We start from the raw sequence: 15,687 nt of genomic DNA, 5'->3' as shown, positions 1-15,687 counted from the left end.
TAATAAGCATAACATATAAGCAAAAAGCAAGCTGCTAAGGCCGGCCCAAACACAATTCACATTTTAGCTGAGCTGTTGAGTCTACTCAGGAAATCCAGCTCGGCTAACCAACATTCATCATCATATGCTCATCCAGTCTTTACAAACAAAAATAAGAAAAGTGAACTACCTAGGTTACCTCGGGACACCAGGTTTATTGTATCACAGTTGACAATCATTCAAATCAACAACCCTATATCACAACTCGCTAGTTCCAGGCATGACAACCAAACCTCCGGCCACCAGCGAGTCTTCAACTTCAGCTTCTTTCCCCTCAACCACTATTGACACACCATCCAAATCTAAACTCATAAGTACATCAGCCACAGCAGTTTCAGTGCGAGGCACAGTGACCTCCGGAGCAACGATGGAAGAAGTAAGTACACCACTGGTATCTCCCTGAACCTGTACCACTGAGGTGCGAGGAATCCCGCGTTCATGCTCCTCTTTCAAAGCTTTATAATCAGCCTCTAGCTTAACAAAGTCAGCGTCCAGCTCGTCATAAGCTTTAGTAGTGTCTTGAGCAGTGCAGAGCGTACTCATTCAGCCTACCAATTTCCACAGTTGCTGCATTAACGTTCTCTTTAGCACCCTGTAGTTTCAGCTTCAGATCTTCCGCCTCAGTATCCTTCAGCATCTTTGCCAAACTAAGAGCTTGGTGTGTTTTCCTCAGGTCCTCAAGCTCCTCGCATTCCATCTTAGCAGCGTCCTAAACATTCTTTAGCTCCTCGGCCAGCTTCACCACAGTTTCCCTATCTGTCTCAGCGAACTGGGCAATCTCCTTCAGCTTCTGAAATCCACTCACAAGCTGCAGTCGCACACATATACTAATAATCAGTTCGCAACAAGTTTCATAAGTGAACAAGTAAATTACAACTGGACAACCCCACGTACCAGACATTGAGCGACTTCCATCCGCTTTAGGTTATCCTCCAACCCCCTCTCGTCCAGCTCCTTATGATTGCCATCCAGAGTTATATGTTCAAGCAGACAAGTCGATACCTTACTTTCGACTGAATCACCAATCGATTTACTTCCGCGGTCTTGCACACCCATTGTCATCAAGTACACAAGTTGGGCCTCCAAGTCATCGCGATCCGCAGTTGACTTCCCACTCGCTTTACGGGAACCCTTCGCCTTCGCCAGCGGACTAGGCTCTCGCACCACAGGAGACGAGCTCGGCCTAGCTCCAAAAGTAGCCAGATCCAGAACCTGCTCAGGTCTCGCCCGAGTATTGCGAGTGGCAGTACCACCAATTTGACCACCACCAGAACTACCCCCCGTGCTGGAACTCTCCCCCAGAGCATGCCTCGTAGCTTTGGCAACCCTTACAGCGTCTTGCTCAGACGCGTCAGTTTTTCTCTTCGACGACCTGCTCCTTACACGAGGGTTGAAGACCACCGTCTCCAACTCTACAGGAGCTTTAATCGACCCACCCTCAGGTCGCCAGCTTGACCCACCCGCCCCTGAGGCACCAGCACCTCCTGAGGGTCGTCTAGAGTTACTACGACCCCAGTTTCTATCCTCCCTGGTTACCAAGTCACTTGCGCGCTTCTCCATCACTTCCCTCCTAGCTTGACTTTGAGCTCGGTCCTTCTGAACCCTTCTTTTCTCCAGATCGCTGGACCCCCCTTTTCTACAAAAAAATGAGCTACTTCAGGCAGCTTCTCTTGTTTCTGCGCTCGAGTCAACCGCGCGAACCTCTCTATCTCCCCCTAATCAGTTCGTGTTTTTACAGAAAAATCTACAAACAAAGCAAAGACACAAGTCAGTTAAGATAACACTAACTCACCCATTAAAACGACATGTACAAGACACTCCCACCCACTAGAGATATTGCAAATTCTAGTTTGCAACCTACATCCGCTAGCACAGTAGTTGCCAACTAGCAGCAACGGCTTCTTTGTCCAAGCCTCGTTGCTTACACCGTCAATCACACTAGAACGCGTCAGCATAGTTTGCAAGCTAAAGTTGAAATTACCAGATCGCCTTACGACGAAGTGCTCAATAATATTAGATACCCCTATGTGATATTCACCACTTGCATTCAGTAGGTCGAACACCTTGAACAGCCGCCAGGTGTTACCAACAAACTGACAAGGGGATTTCCAACAATGAGCTAGAAAGTCGCAAACCAGCTTCGAGAATGGTATTTGCATATACGCTCTTAGCTGGCCCTCACAGATTATTACCCCACCATTCGGTGGGTTGTATTCTTCACTCCGCACATTTTCACTCGACCTTGGTTCGTATATCTCCAGGTCTGGTATGTTTATCCCATAAGCTGCCTTCAGTTCGGGGAACACACTCGCTGCAAGACGATCCACCGTCCTAGGGGGCAACCCACTTGAAGACGACCCCTCACTAAGACCTGACGTGCTAGCCACAGTACCAACAGAGCCAGATCGTACACTACCCTCATCTCCCCTAACTTCCTCACCATGCTCAGATTGATTGCCAAGACTCATTGACTCTTCATTATCGTCCTCATACTCACCACAACTTAAAGAGACCACTCGAACCTCTTCAGATCAAGTATCGTCAGAGTCAGGCATTTTTACGTTTTCTTCTTACCAAATACCCAAGCTTAAACAATAAAACCTAGCACCGACCTATCTACTAAACACACAGCACTTGACTAAGATGAAAGAAAATGGAAAACGGAAAGGTAGCAGCAGCAGAAACACTCACCTGATAAACCCTAGCTTGTGGTTTTGCTGAAGAAGAAAACAAAAAATAACTTTTCAGTTGTCCCAAATTTGATTTTGTGCAACCGCCCGTTCAGTTACCAAGGAGTTATAATTACAACCTACGGCCTAGCCCACACACGTGGCTCGAGAACCTGTCTTTTCACGATTCCGGAAAATGCGGCGACACGTTTCTCTACCAACTGCTATGATTCTATCACGTGCTAACCACGTGACAACTTTTGTTTTCCACCAGATCGTCATATAACCCAACTTGAATTTTACAGCGTGCCACTCACTCCACTTACACCAGCCGCTCTTCCACTCATGCTCAACACGTATGGCCGTTTTCTCTCAACAGATCGCTTCAATGTACAGTATAATCTACTGAGAGGGGGCTGTGTAAGGGAGCAATATTCTCATTAAAGAATATTAAGCACGCGTTAAGCATAAGTAGAGATCGCAGCGTACTCAAGACATCGTCCTCCAAGATCGACTCGTGAGCAGCTCGCTTTATGTAGGTGGTCCACTTCAGCTCGCTCAAGAACGTTCCAAGAAGACTGAACGACCTAGCGCAGAACGCTTCGAATAAAGACACTTTCCCTAATCCAAGGGTAATCAATACCAAAGCCTTACATGTACTTTCAATTACCGGGAATTATGAACTACTGCACCCACTCCCAATGATCACCGCTTTTCTACCAGAACCAACCTAACACTCATTCGTAATCTCCACCTTACATATGTACAAGAGAGTACACGTGTCTCGAAGATCAATACTCTCTTATGCCTATAAATACTACCTACATGAACTACGTGAGACCTGATTCTTCTCTTCTCCCAGAATCAAGAGAAAATACGTAGGCAGCTCGCTCCTTAGCGAACTCGGTCTTTCCCAAATTCAAATCCCTTCTTCTTCCTCCTGTAAATGTAAAGAAAAAAAACTCCTTTACCATATTCAAATATCTTTCGTAACTAAATCGGAATAAAATCTTTGAATCTGTTTTTAACATCAATAGCCCTTGCTACCATTGCTGCACAGAGCCTGGGAAATCTCAGGGACGACCCTGCCCACATATATAGTTTTGCTCATTTCCACGAGCCTAAACATATCGACGTGGTTACTGCAAGGTTTCTAAACTTGGTTTGTTGATCAATTTGCCAATGAAATAAAAACAATATTCGAATTTCAAATTTTAGTATTATTTGTACGTATAGTAATGCGTTTAAGAAATTTGCAGTACTGAGAATTTTTCGAGTTGACAATTTGACATGCGTGTTATGCAGTTAATACTTAATAGCAGTTGAATACATACAATTCCCTTTGTTTTTTGTATACGATTCAGTGGTCGACTTTTTAAAGGGGTAGTCTGCTCTGAATGTTTTATGTTCAGGCAAGAATTAATTGATCCCTAATGATAGAACTTTTACATAATTAGTAAAGTAGGTTTGCAGTATAAGTCCCAGTGCGCAAGAACTACTTAACAATAAAAACATTCTACTTTCAGATACCAATTCGGAATTCGGGAATTTGGACTGAAGTAAAGTTATGGGTTCTGGACTCTAGATGACTAGATGGATGTGATAGTCATAGTAGGGAAAGTGGAAACACACAATATAATGCCCCAAACTGCGGAACCAATTAATAGTTAAACACTTGCACACTCGTACATATCAGTTGAACCACCATCTTTAATTAGATGTGACATGTGCTAATGGATATATCTCACAGTTCATCACAAGAATATTTTTTTGATAAAGGTCCATCACAAGAATCACAAGAACATAACCAAAAGAAAAAACTAAAACAAAGCAGCTATCACTCAACCTACAAGGCAATAGAGGAGCGCTTTGTACGTAGGTCAAGGAGACAAGCTTTGTAGAAGGGCCATGCAGAAGACTAGAAGTACTAGAACAATAAACTTGCTTATTCTACCAAAAAAAAAACTTGGCTCATGGTGAAGGGAATCAGGGGTCGTGTTTGTCGTAGTGGACAACACCACTCCGGGTTTCTTGATCCATAACCCACTTATTATCCAGTCACGAAATTTGAGAGTAACAGTTGCCTGTCTTGTGTCATCATATAGTTTCTTACTTTCTTACAGTACTGTTGCTACTCGTATTCTTGTCTATCACGGATAAGCAGAGAGAAATCCGTGAAAGATAGACTACCCAATTCATTTTAATTCGATCTACATATTATTGAATGCATCATTTCAACAACCCCTGCACAAACAACATTTTTTGTTTAAGTATATTTTACTACTTTTTTTTGGAGATTGGGTGTGGTTGTTCACACCGGAACAGGTGTCGTGACTCATTGCTGAAATATTAATTGACAAGTTCTGAATGATGATGACCAGAAATATCAAATACTACAGCAACTCGCTCATTAGTGAACTCCGACTGTAAAATTACTATTTGTAGATGTAGATAATATTCATGCAGCGTGACTTTACTTCCGGATTCCTCAAGATGATAGGTTTCTCCACTGGCATTGCGAACTGCATATATTGTTATCACAGCAGTATTCAACATATAAAGGTTTTCAAAAGTCCGTAAATGAAAAGTGCAAACCCTGAAGGACTGTTTTGTTGAAAACCATATCTCTCTTTAAGTGTTTATGACATCAGAAACCATAATGCAAGATCACAGAAGAAACGGATGGGAAAGATACCACAATCATATCTCTAAGAAAACATTTGACATCAAATAGATAAACCAAGCATACAAAGAATGTACTCGCAGGTGTTTCTCCATATTTTACATGAATACAACATTCACTTGCCACCATGACTCCTCAAATCAAACCACTGACCGATTAATGCAAGCAATTCCCTCAATCATCATCTAACACTGGTCCACAAATGAGAAACAAGTGATTTAATTACGCACATTTACTCCGAGTATCGCCTACTCAAATTGTTAATCACTAGGAGACTATTGCACAAGCCCTTGGGTATTAAGCATTCGGCAAAATATAAGAATCATTTTCCACTAATCATTAGGGACTGCTTCGGAACTCTATTTATCTCCACAAATGTTGAATATTCTTTGTTAATTGGCTGTTTCCACGGCTCTCCATCCATTTGCAGATAGGCTTTTTTCCAGTCTCCGCCTCTAATTTCTACTCTAATTGCTGCAGCCTGAAAGACACCACGTTGAATTTAAGCACGAGACTTTATCTCAAGTACGAACCTTATCATGAAATTGAATGTTGTGTTGTATATTGTACAATAAAGTTGAGAGAAAGATGTATATATCGAACCGCATTGCTTTCACAAAAAAATAGTAGCTCTAGAATGCTTATGTCAGAATAAGCAGCTAATCCAATTTATTTAGGATAAAAGGAAAGAAAACAATGTTGTGATACCTGCGCAATGTGCTTGGCAGAGATGAGTTCAACCATAACAAATGAAGCGTGCCACCCTTGCTTTAGACCAAATATTTCAAGAACCCCATCATCAGCATTGGCCTCAACAAAGCCTCTCTGACAATTACATATTTTAAGTTTCAGCCAACATGTAATACAAAGAAAAATACATGGCTGACATATTATGAAACCATATGATATGCTACAACATGTATATTTACATTTTACTATTTTAGTAACTTCAGTGGTGTAACTTTATATCCCGTACTTTTTTGGGTGAGAGTACTTGGTCCAAAAGAAGCCCTCCATTTTTACTTTTCTACCAACCAAGGGCAACAAAAGAAGCCAGAGCCTAGCAGATTTGTGCACCATCAAAAGACTAAAAAACCAACCGCCACCGTGTTCAATGAATTCTCAGTTTAATAGGTTCATGCTCTTTGACGGGATCACAATATCACCTACTAAATCTCAATTCCCAACTAGAAAATTTGAGGAGATCATAACAACAATTAAAAAATAGGCTCAGAATAAAGTTCCTAGATGTCCATTCTAAGACAAGCGGACAAAAAATTCTCTCATAATCTTACTTACGTTCTGTTTCAACAACTCCCAAACCTATTATCAAGCTCGAAGAAGACCAACCCACTTCTAAGGGAATTGGAATTATAACTTCATACTGAGACAACAAACATTGCCTCTTCCATAAATGGCCTTAAAATAATATCAGAAATGCAGCTCCAATCTTTCAAAGTCAGATAGCAGCTGATAAGGCAGCTTCAAATCATCAGACCTTCCAATTGATATTGAATTGCAATTTTCCAAAATAACTAAGAAAAAAAAAACTATATTTCTACCTTCAAGCAGAAATGGTGATGGTCTGGGGGTACAAGCACTAAAGGGAAAAATAAGGCAAACTATAGCATGAGGCTTATGCCTAGGTTTCCTTCAAACGATACACCGCGCATGGAGGCTTATGCCTTGAGGCTTCCTTCAAGCAATACAACACGCACTTGAGCAATATGAAATAATGTTAAGCAATTGGTCTATCCATCATGGCATAAAAAAGGAGGGTGCCTCAATTTTTACCCTTCTTGCCAACTATGTTTGCACCTTATGAGTATATGTTGTGACCATGGGTTACAGAGGTTTAAGAACTTCAATTTAATAAACATTTTTGCCACCACTGTCCCGTAACTTAAAGGCAAATTATATATGCTAAATTATTGATGTCATAGGAAAGTCTATTAGGAAAATTGAATTACTAAACTATAAGACTCAAAGATCATCTATTTACACGTACTGAAGGAATTAGTTATTTTTACTTCAATTCATGAATAAGTGACTCCCAATAATTTTCTTCTTCCAATATATCCATCCTAAGATTTGTTACTATGCATTTTCAATATCCATTCAAAATGGTTGGTTCATAACTCACAAGTCACGGCTTAACCCATGGAAGGTGTTTGGTTGCACGCTTCTACAGTCCACACCTAAAACATTGTCTCTAACTAACTTCAGTCACACTGGAAAATACAACACATGGCATTCACATTTGAGGGAGTATCATTATGTCTAGTTAGATCTCCTGCTAGCCAACAGAACATACCTTTTCCAGATACTCTGGCTTCAACTTACCCCATGGATTCCTTCCACTTCCATAGTTATGAAGATTTAAAGCCACTATAGACCTTACACTGCAAGTACATAACCTTTTTCAGATCACCTAATTAAAGACAAATCAATACAGCGAAGTATCAAAATTCAAAATTGCATATTAAAAACAGCATAGTTCACACTATTTCTATTTGTTCTAAGAACCACGCCGGGAATTTAGATAACCATCAAGGAAAATATAAAATGCATAAGCCTCAGGATCTCATATGTCTGAAGGTCATCCCGTTATGGATATTTATACAACAAAATGAAAAAAAAAAATCAAAGTTTTCAGATTATGTAAAATAAAAAAGGTGGAAGTATTGCAGCTCACCTTGAAGGAATATGAACTTGCTCCCACTCCAAGCTATTGAGCTTCTTAATATGCATCCTTATAATATTTTTGAGTCCCCTGTGAGCATTGATTTTGTGAATGCATATAAGATAAGCACAATATTGTAGGTACAAATGTTCCCAGCCAACCGATGCCATTTTAATCTTATATTCTTACAGTTTTGAATCTCAAAATCTAATTACACACTTCCCATGTTATCCCAATTCTCAATAAAAATTTCAGTGGCAGTGGGAGAATCTGCGAAACATTACTATCCAAGCAGTAATCATGCAAGTGTGATTGCACTATCAATTCATTTCAAATCTTTGACATGCATCAACCTCCAAACTAAAAATAATACCAAGTCCGAACACTTTTCTAATATTATGCCACCATTCAAAGTGATACAACAACTTATGAGAAACTCTTTATAGACAAAGACACAAATCGACGAGCGTGAGTTCATGACTAACCAAACTACTGGGTGTACGGTAATCCAAATGACAAGTTAAATAATTCTAGAACACGGTAACTTCGGGTTGGGGAGATATGTACACTTAACATTTCTGAAACCTAGGATATCATTCTCGATAATTGGATGATAACTAAGTGATCAGTCATTCTAGGAATTAAGTTGCTTACCCCGATATGGAATTACTGATTTTAGACCACATACAATGACAAAATACTAAAGAAGTTTTTGAAGGAGAGGTATTTTTTTTTCCCTCAAACAAAAGTACATAAGTTCGTACCATTAATTAAAAAAAAAAGAAAAACAAACAACTCGTGATAAGAAGACTGACCTTAAACTAGGATCACTCACACATGGTGTGCAGAACCACCCCTGAGTGCAGCTATATCCGGAGTATATCATCTGTGACATGCCAATATATCCAGATATTTGTAAATCGGTAAATCTTTAACTTACGCATGATAAAGAGAGGTATACGAGTAGAAGACAAGATATGCTGTACCATTTTATAAGCAAAACTGTCCATCTCACCAGTCAGTCAGGACAGACCGACAGACTAAACAACAAAGAGAGAGATCTTGATAGCCCCAATGGATTAATTGAAGATCTATAATGAATGTATGGACCAGAAAGGCATATCAATTCAAGTTAAGTCACATTGACACAGGTACGCGTGTTGGTGTCTGACACGGATACGGAATGTCCGACACGGCGACCTATATGGAGTATGACTCAGGAACAACAGCTAATTCACAATGAAAACTATCATTTTTCTTTAGTTACAAAAATAATTCTTGGGCTTAAGACCTTACAGAATGCCTCCTTGCAAATAAATTACCATGAAAGGGGAATGTCATGGAGTTGCAACTATGTTAATAGATTATGCTCTTAATCTTTTAGGGTTTAAAAAGGAACCCTAGTTTGAAATAGTCTGCATAACATGTCCGTGTGTCTGACACGGATTTTTTCAAGAATTTAAAGTATCCATGTTACACAGGTTCCAACATAACAGGGCAACACAACATAAGTCTTACATACTTTCTACCCAGTACAGAATCTGAAACTGAACAAGGTTTTAAGTGCTCAATATCAAGTAATAGGATAACTGATAATAGAAAAACATATTCTGCTTTTGTGATTTGTATTTTGTAATATTAAAATAGATAAAGTCATAAAACACTACTTTTCCTGGGTTGAGCAGAAGTAGCCAGAAGACTGCTTCTGCTTATTAGCTAGCTGTCCACACTTACTAACTTAGCTGCTTCCGGAAAAAACATGCACTACACAGTTAACATAAACTCTAAATTACAGATATTACCTCAACCAGGTATAAAATTTTGTAAAAGACCAAAATTTCATTCAAGACAGAAGTCATTAATGACTTCAACATTTGAAATCACAAAATGGGTCTAATATAACTGAACTCAAATTATAAGCACGAGTCCTGGTCTCCTGGAATGCCAAACTAGGCGTTTAGCACGCTACATATAAACTAAGAAGAGGCCAATGCTGTGTGAGTAGAAGATATCAAACACGTACTGTTAAAAACAGACCTTATTTGTGATTGGCCCTTGAGCCAAGTAAGGCTTTTCATCACGTAAATGGTGGAATCCATAAGCAACTTGGGCATCCATTCCTAAACAAAAATTAAAATCATGCATTACATAAGATAATCAAAAGAAGCTTTATGAGAAAATGTGTATAGAGAGGAAGCATGTCTAAGAGAGCAAGAAGCCTCTAAATTAGCTATATGGTGACTTCCATACACATTTACTAGTTGTAAATACAACAAATGAGTGAGCAGATTATGAATTTTCGACTTTTGTACACTTCACTAAGTCATTTTTGGAAAATGTGCAACCGATTAATAAGTAGATTACAAAGGAGATCTCATGGAAAACAAAAAGTTGTAGGAGTCTCAAAATCACTGTAGGTCACACTATTTCCTTTATATTACTAAGATGCTTCCTTCACCACTTCTCTCCTCTTCTTGTTTTTATTTTGTAAAAATAACAGTTTAAACACTACGGAGTAAATGGAATTTTTAACATCTAAAAGTAATAAAATATCACATAGCAAAGGAAAAGAGGAGAGGGGCTAAAACTCTTATACCATAGACGGATACTAATTCCTTACGTTATTTATTTACAAAAAAATCACATAGCGAGATATCCTTCATCACCAACATTCAATTTTGCACAATTTGTCTATCATTCCCATCAAACAAATATCACCACAAATCATTATTAAAGAAAAAAGAGAAAAAAAATCAACAGTAAAAGTAATTGTAGAGATCACACACCCATGCTAAAATAATTGTAGAATAAGCCTTCAAAACAATTTAGCTTATCAGGCAAGTTCCCTCGGCATGCAAATCCTGTGATGCTAACAATAACATGACATTGCAAAAGCTTTGGTCAGTGATCAGAACACATGGAAAACGAAAAAAAAAAAACCTTCAAAATATTAGGAGTTCCTATTTTAGAAGAAACGTAAGTAAGATAAAGATGTCATGTTATCGAACTTATCATTCCCATACTTGTGTTTGCAATCTCACATACCATAAACACGGGATAGGGTCTCAGACCAATTCCAAGGATATGTATCAAGAAAGTTGTTGGACTTGAAAACATTTAGATGCTAAACATGCTATGACTCTGGTTGCGATGTAGTAAGGAAGAGTGATATTGACAAAAGTACATGTGCTACACTATTATGCATGTCTAGTACGCATGGAAAGACAGATATTACGACATTCTACACCCTAGACAAACCTCTATTCTTTAGCAGATAGAAAATACTTTATTAGAGAGTGATATTTCATAAAGTGGAGACGGCCACTTCTCATTTACAACTCCAGCAGGAAAGTCTCGCTCTAGAATATTGGACCCTGTATTCAAAAAAATTAGCCAGGACTGAGGTATAGAGATAAAATAGTTTGGTTTTATCCAAACTGTACGTCAGACATTCATTCAGTAGATCCCATGCGACAATAGCATCTCCAACTCTGATCCAATTCTCTAACACCATAGTCCGTAGAGTTGCATTCCCACATTTACTCAGAAACTATAAGATAAAACAAAGTACTATGGCAGAACCGCAGAAATGCTGGCAAATTCTTATGTGATTTAAATGTTCACTAGAAGCATCCAGAGCAGCTAAACTTCAGGACATCTTAACGGAAAATATAATCGTTAGGACGACTACCTGCTCAATAGTACAACTATCCGTATGTTTCAGACAGTGGGGCAGTTCAACCTTATCTCCGGCTGGCATAGAGACCAATACATGCCAACTGCGTCAACATAAACAAGGAAATATATCAATAGATAAAAAATTGATTTTGGTTACTTTCAACTGTGTAAACCATTAAACACCGTAACAAAAGACGGCTAAAAGGAAGAAGAAAAGAAACAAAAACAATTATATCATACCAACAAAGGGGTAGATAAGAATTTTCTGGAAAATTGTGTATTTGAGGATTGTAAACAACAATAACCCCAATCCAGATTGTAGAGCAAACAAGTAACAAGTGGACTTCATTTACAAAACCACTGCTGGGAGCAGTAACTCTTATCAAAAGAAAATAGTATGAAGTGAGTCAAGTGACCAAGACTATGTATAGATATGTGCTCTACCTTATAAAGAGACAGTACTGTCCTAAGCTACTAACACTGTCGTTTCAAACTGGGTTTTCAACACAATTTAAACTTCTGAACTTCTATCATGGTTTTGGTGGTTTCAAAAAACAACTGTGGTCTAAGGTGCCGCATCACCTATGACTACATAGTTTGAAGGTAAGCGTTATTTTCCACATTTACTATATGTATGTTATATCATTTAACATTATCAACAACAAAACAGTATAGTTTTTCCCTCCAAATAACAAGGAGTCGACTTTTTTCTTTTGAAAATTTTCTTTTCTCTTTCATTAGATTTATCCAGGTAGTCAACATTCCACTTTCGTTTTTGGAACTAGTTTTAATAGGCATTCTCATAAATCACAAGAAGTTCTCCTCAAAACATCCACAACCTTAATATATAAAATTCAGATCTGCATATCTTACTGACTGGAAAGTCGAGTTTTAGATGTTTTCATCACCACTTAGCAAAAATGTTTTAACAAGCAAATGTTCCAGTAATGAAGACTTCTTTAATGGGAGGAAAATAAGGAACACGAACCAACATGTATCAACATCGGAACACTCTTACAGTAAATCAACAGCCCCAACTTCCCTGATACTCATGATTGCACTCAAGTCTAGGATTCATGGTTTTCGCATATAAAACCAACCCTAAATGTCCCGGAAAAGGAGGGAGAGAGGGAGGGAGAAGTGGAGAGGCGCAAAAACTACCATTGACGTACATGTTTTCTCAAATGTAGGAAAAACAGATACTTGCCTGTCAAGACGACGAATTGTACCAGTAACAGCCGTGTACAATGACCTCTTGATGCCTGCTTTCCATGCGAAAGGAAACGAACCTCCCTGCAGAAAATATATTTGAGCAAAATTTCAGCTTAAGGATATAAACAATATAGCAGATACACAGATACAAAGTAGACTCTCACCCAACCAAAACTCCTAGATAGGTCATTGCCTGTACCGAGGGGAATAATTCCTACTGGAGGCACTGGCTCCCGATTTTGCGAATAAAGTTCTGAAAGACTTCCTAAGACCCAACCTGCTGTACCATCTCCTCCTGCAACCTGCCTCAGATAAGATTATATTCTACACTAACAAATATATTTTCCAACAAGCAATAAACTCAGTACTAGACTACTCCATCAACCACCTCCGACTATGTGCAATTGTGCATTTAGCAAGTGTGTTGAAAAATTCTGAATTATGTTACAATAAGCCAACCCCAACAAACAATGTAATCAGGCAATTGACAGAGTAAACCAAACATACCATGACCCTAAGCTTCTCGCGAGTCTCTTTAGCACAATTGTCACCAAGATCTGCCAACTTCTCCAAGCAAGCTAGTCCATATTGGACAAAATCAGGTGGCTTCACAACTGAAAGATCGAAAACCTGCATTATGAACAATGGCTCAGAATGCTTACTGCCGATTTCTTCATGCAGTACGAGCCTAAATTTGCCCTAATAGTGCGAAATATATATTCAAGTGATAATTGGAGCAACACTATCAACTTCTGGCTAGCCGATATGAACTCGGGGTCCTTCTAAATTACAATCCAACTTTAACCTGAAGTCGAATATAGTTTTTTCGTTAGTAAACACAATCCAAAAGGTCACTGCTGACTGTTCGCTTCTTGCTGGTGAATACATTTCCAACATGTATTAATTCGGGTCAGTTCTATATACCGAAATAGGAATCAAACAATAAGTCAAGGTACTCATTTTCTTGTCCTTTTCTCCTCTCACAAACATACTTGATACTGATAAGCTTAAAAACGATGTAGCACACTATCATCTAACATGTATGATCTATCAAGATATTTTAGAGAGGCATAAAAACCAGACCACTCAGTCAACAATAAGTCAATGTCACCAATCAAATAAAAAAAAAATGGTATTTATTGACAACAATGTATTTTCCATTACCGGTCCGTTCTCAATCAAACCATTTTCTCTAATAGTTTTAAAGTATTAGACAATCAAACCACTCCTTCATTCAACATACAAGTACCACAATACGTGTTTATCCTAAAGTCTGCTCTTTCATTTTTTTTTCTTTGTCTTTGATACCATTCTCTACCATAATCTTGCAGTATTATACCCCGATAACAGTAATGCAACTAAAATAAATGACTTTACCAGATATAGCAATTTTTTTGTGATGAAGGGTTTTCTAAACAGCACCTTAATCTAATTACAATTTTATGCAAGTTATATTTCCTTAATCTTCAATTTATCACTATGTCCTCCAATCATTTCAACTAAAAACACGCAAACTAAACCAAAATCTAGTTTCTGTTCAACTTAACAATAAAAACCAAACCACTCATTCAACACAAAACACAAAAAGATAAATTCTTTAAATCAAATCAAAACCAAATCACCCATAGTTCTAACTTCTAACTAACTCAACTACATCTTACTTTAGTCAAAGTCAAACAAACTTAATCAATCCATTGTTTCATTTCAAGTTAAACTAACTATAGAATCAAAACAAACCATCACCTGTTCTTCACCCATCAACTCTTGAAGCCTTTCCTTTAAAACAGGACCATGACGACCACCACTTTTTAGAGTTAACAAAAACAACCATAGGAGCTTCACCTACTTGTTCAAACTTATCATCAAACCTCTCAGCATCACCAACAACACTTCCAGTGTCTTTAACTCTAATAGCTTCATTGATAGCTAGTCTTAAGTACTCAGGAATCAGAATCTTTTTCTTCAACTCTTCCTTGTCTATTCTTATCCCTTTTATTCCACATCCTTTTATTGAATCTACTAATGATGATCTTGCTGCTATTCTTGTCCTGCTTTCTTCTTCTCTCTTCTCTGAAGAATCCGTCATTTTTTTCCAGTACAAGGCAGAAAAGAATAATCACAGTTTTTACTTTTTTTTTTTTATTATTCGTGGTGGGGCCGACTTGTTGATGACTTTTGCTTTGCTGTTTTTTCAAAGCGGGAACTTCACTTTGAGGTTTCAGTTATTAACACGGTTTAACTGTCTTTGTACGTTAGGAAATGACCTTTTTAACATACTCATTTTATATTTCAATCAATCCAAATTTTCAAAAGATGATTCTGGTAATATTTTGAAAATTAAGTGAGTGATTTATCATTTATGATAATGATACGCTACCATAATAGCATTTATCATTTATTGGATTGGAGAAATGTTGATTTTTACTTTTTATACTTTGTGCATGAACACAAAACCAACCAAAGAAGGAAAAGTTGTTAGAATGTTCTATTCAAAGTCATGTTTGAAAAATATAGACGGATCAATAATTCTACTGAACATAGAAAAATGATATAGTTGATCATCGACACAATAACATAACACTGCAATATCAATGTTGCACTATGAAAAATTATCTCTGTACATATTAATGTTGTTTCGAGAAATACTACTGTAACATCAATGTAGCACCATAAAAATCACTGCATACATTAATGTTGTCTCGAAAAATACCACGAAATATCAT

At 38.0% G+C, this 15,687-nt stretch overlaps 2 protein-coding genes across 2 annotated transcripts; both read right to left on the bottom strand.

The window, feature by feature from the left end:
- Window positions 1-5,413: 5,413 nt before the first annotated feature.
- On the bottom strand, window positions 5,414-10,935 carry LOC147508621 (diacylglycerol kinase 7-like). Its single transcript, XM_086601046.1, has 7 exons — window positions 10,861-10,935; window positions 10,112-10,194; window positions 8,890-8,960; window positions 8,087-8,164; window positions 7,706-7,793; window positions 6,100-6,216; window positions 5,414-5,872 (listed from the first exon to the last, which is right to left on the bottom strand). Exons 1-7 carry the CDS (start codon window positions 10,862-10,864, stop codon window positions 5,714-5,716), a joined length of 600 nt encoding a protein of 199 aa, XP_086457172.1. The 5' UTR covers window positions 10,865-10,935; the 3' UTR covers window positions 5,414-5,713.
- A 406-nt stretch (window positions 10,936-11,341) lies between these two features.
- Window positions 11,342-15,050, bottom strand: LOC147508620 (diacylglycerol kinase 3-like). Its single transcript, XM_086597440.1, has 7 exons — window positions 14,811-15,050; window positions 13,472-13,594; window positions 13,129-13,266; window positions 12,960-13,045; window positions 11,766-11,853; window positions 11,525-11,624; window positions 11,342-11,448 (listed from the first exon to the last, which is right to left on the bottom strand). The coding sequence occupies exons 1-7, from the start codon at window positions 15,048-15,050 to the stop codon at window positions 11,342-11,344; spliced, it is 882 nt and encodes a 293-aa protein (XP_086453566.1).
- Between the last annotated feature and the right edge of the window lie 637 nt (window positions 15,051-15,687).

This window comes from Coptis chinensis, chromosome 3, assembly GCF_015680905.1.
Source record: "Coptis chinensis isolate HL-2020 chromosome 3, ASM1568090v1, whole genome shotgun sequence".
Classification (NCBI taxonomy): Eukaryota; Viridiplantae; Streptophyta; class Magnoliopsida; order Ranunculales; family Ranunculaceae; genus Coptis; species Coptis chinensis.
This window is presented reverse-complemented; position numbering and strand designations above follow the sequence as displayed.

What these genes read in the sequence shown, in the direction of transcription:
- LOC147508621 (XM_086601046.1), bottom strand. An exon ending in AAGGGCCAATCACAAATAAG is followed by an intron (nt 8,961 to 10,111) that starts GTCTGTTTTTAA and finishes GGCATGTCACAG; the next exon opens with ATGATATACTCCGGATATAG. An exon ending in CAAGTTCATATTCCTTCAAG is followed by an intron (nt 7,794 to 8,086) that starts GTGAGCTGCAAT and finishes ATGTACTTGCAG; the next exon opens with TGTAAGGTCTATAGTGGCTT.
- LOC147508620 (XM_086597440.1), bottom strand. Translation starts at nt 15,050, where the DNA reads ATGACGGATTCTTCAGAGAAGAGAGAAGAAGAAAGCAGGACAAGAATA. An exon ending in TTGATGATAAGTTTGAACAA is followed by an intron (nt 13,595 to 14,810) that starts GTAGGTGAAGCT and finishes TTCATAATGCAG; the next exon opens with GTTTTCGATCTTTCAGTTGT. An exon ending in GCGAGAAGCTTAGGGTCATG is followed by an intron (nt 13,267 to 13,471) that starts GTATGTTTGGTT and finishes TATCTGAGGCAG; the next exon opens with GTTGCAGGAGGAGATGGTAC.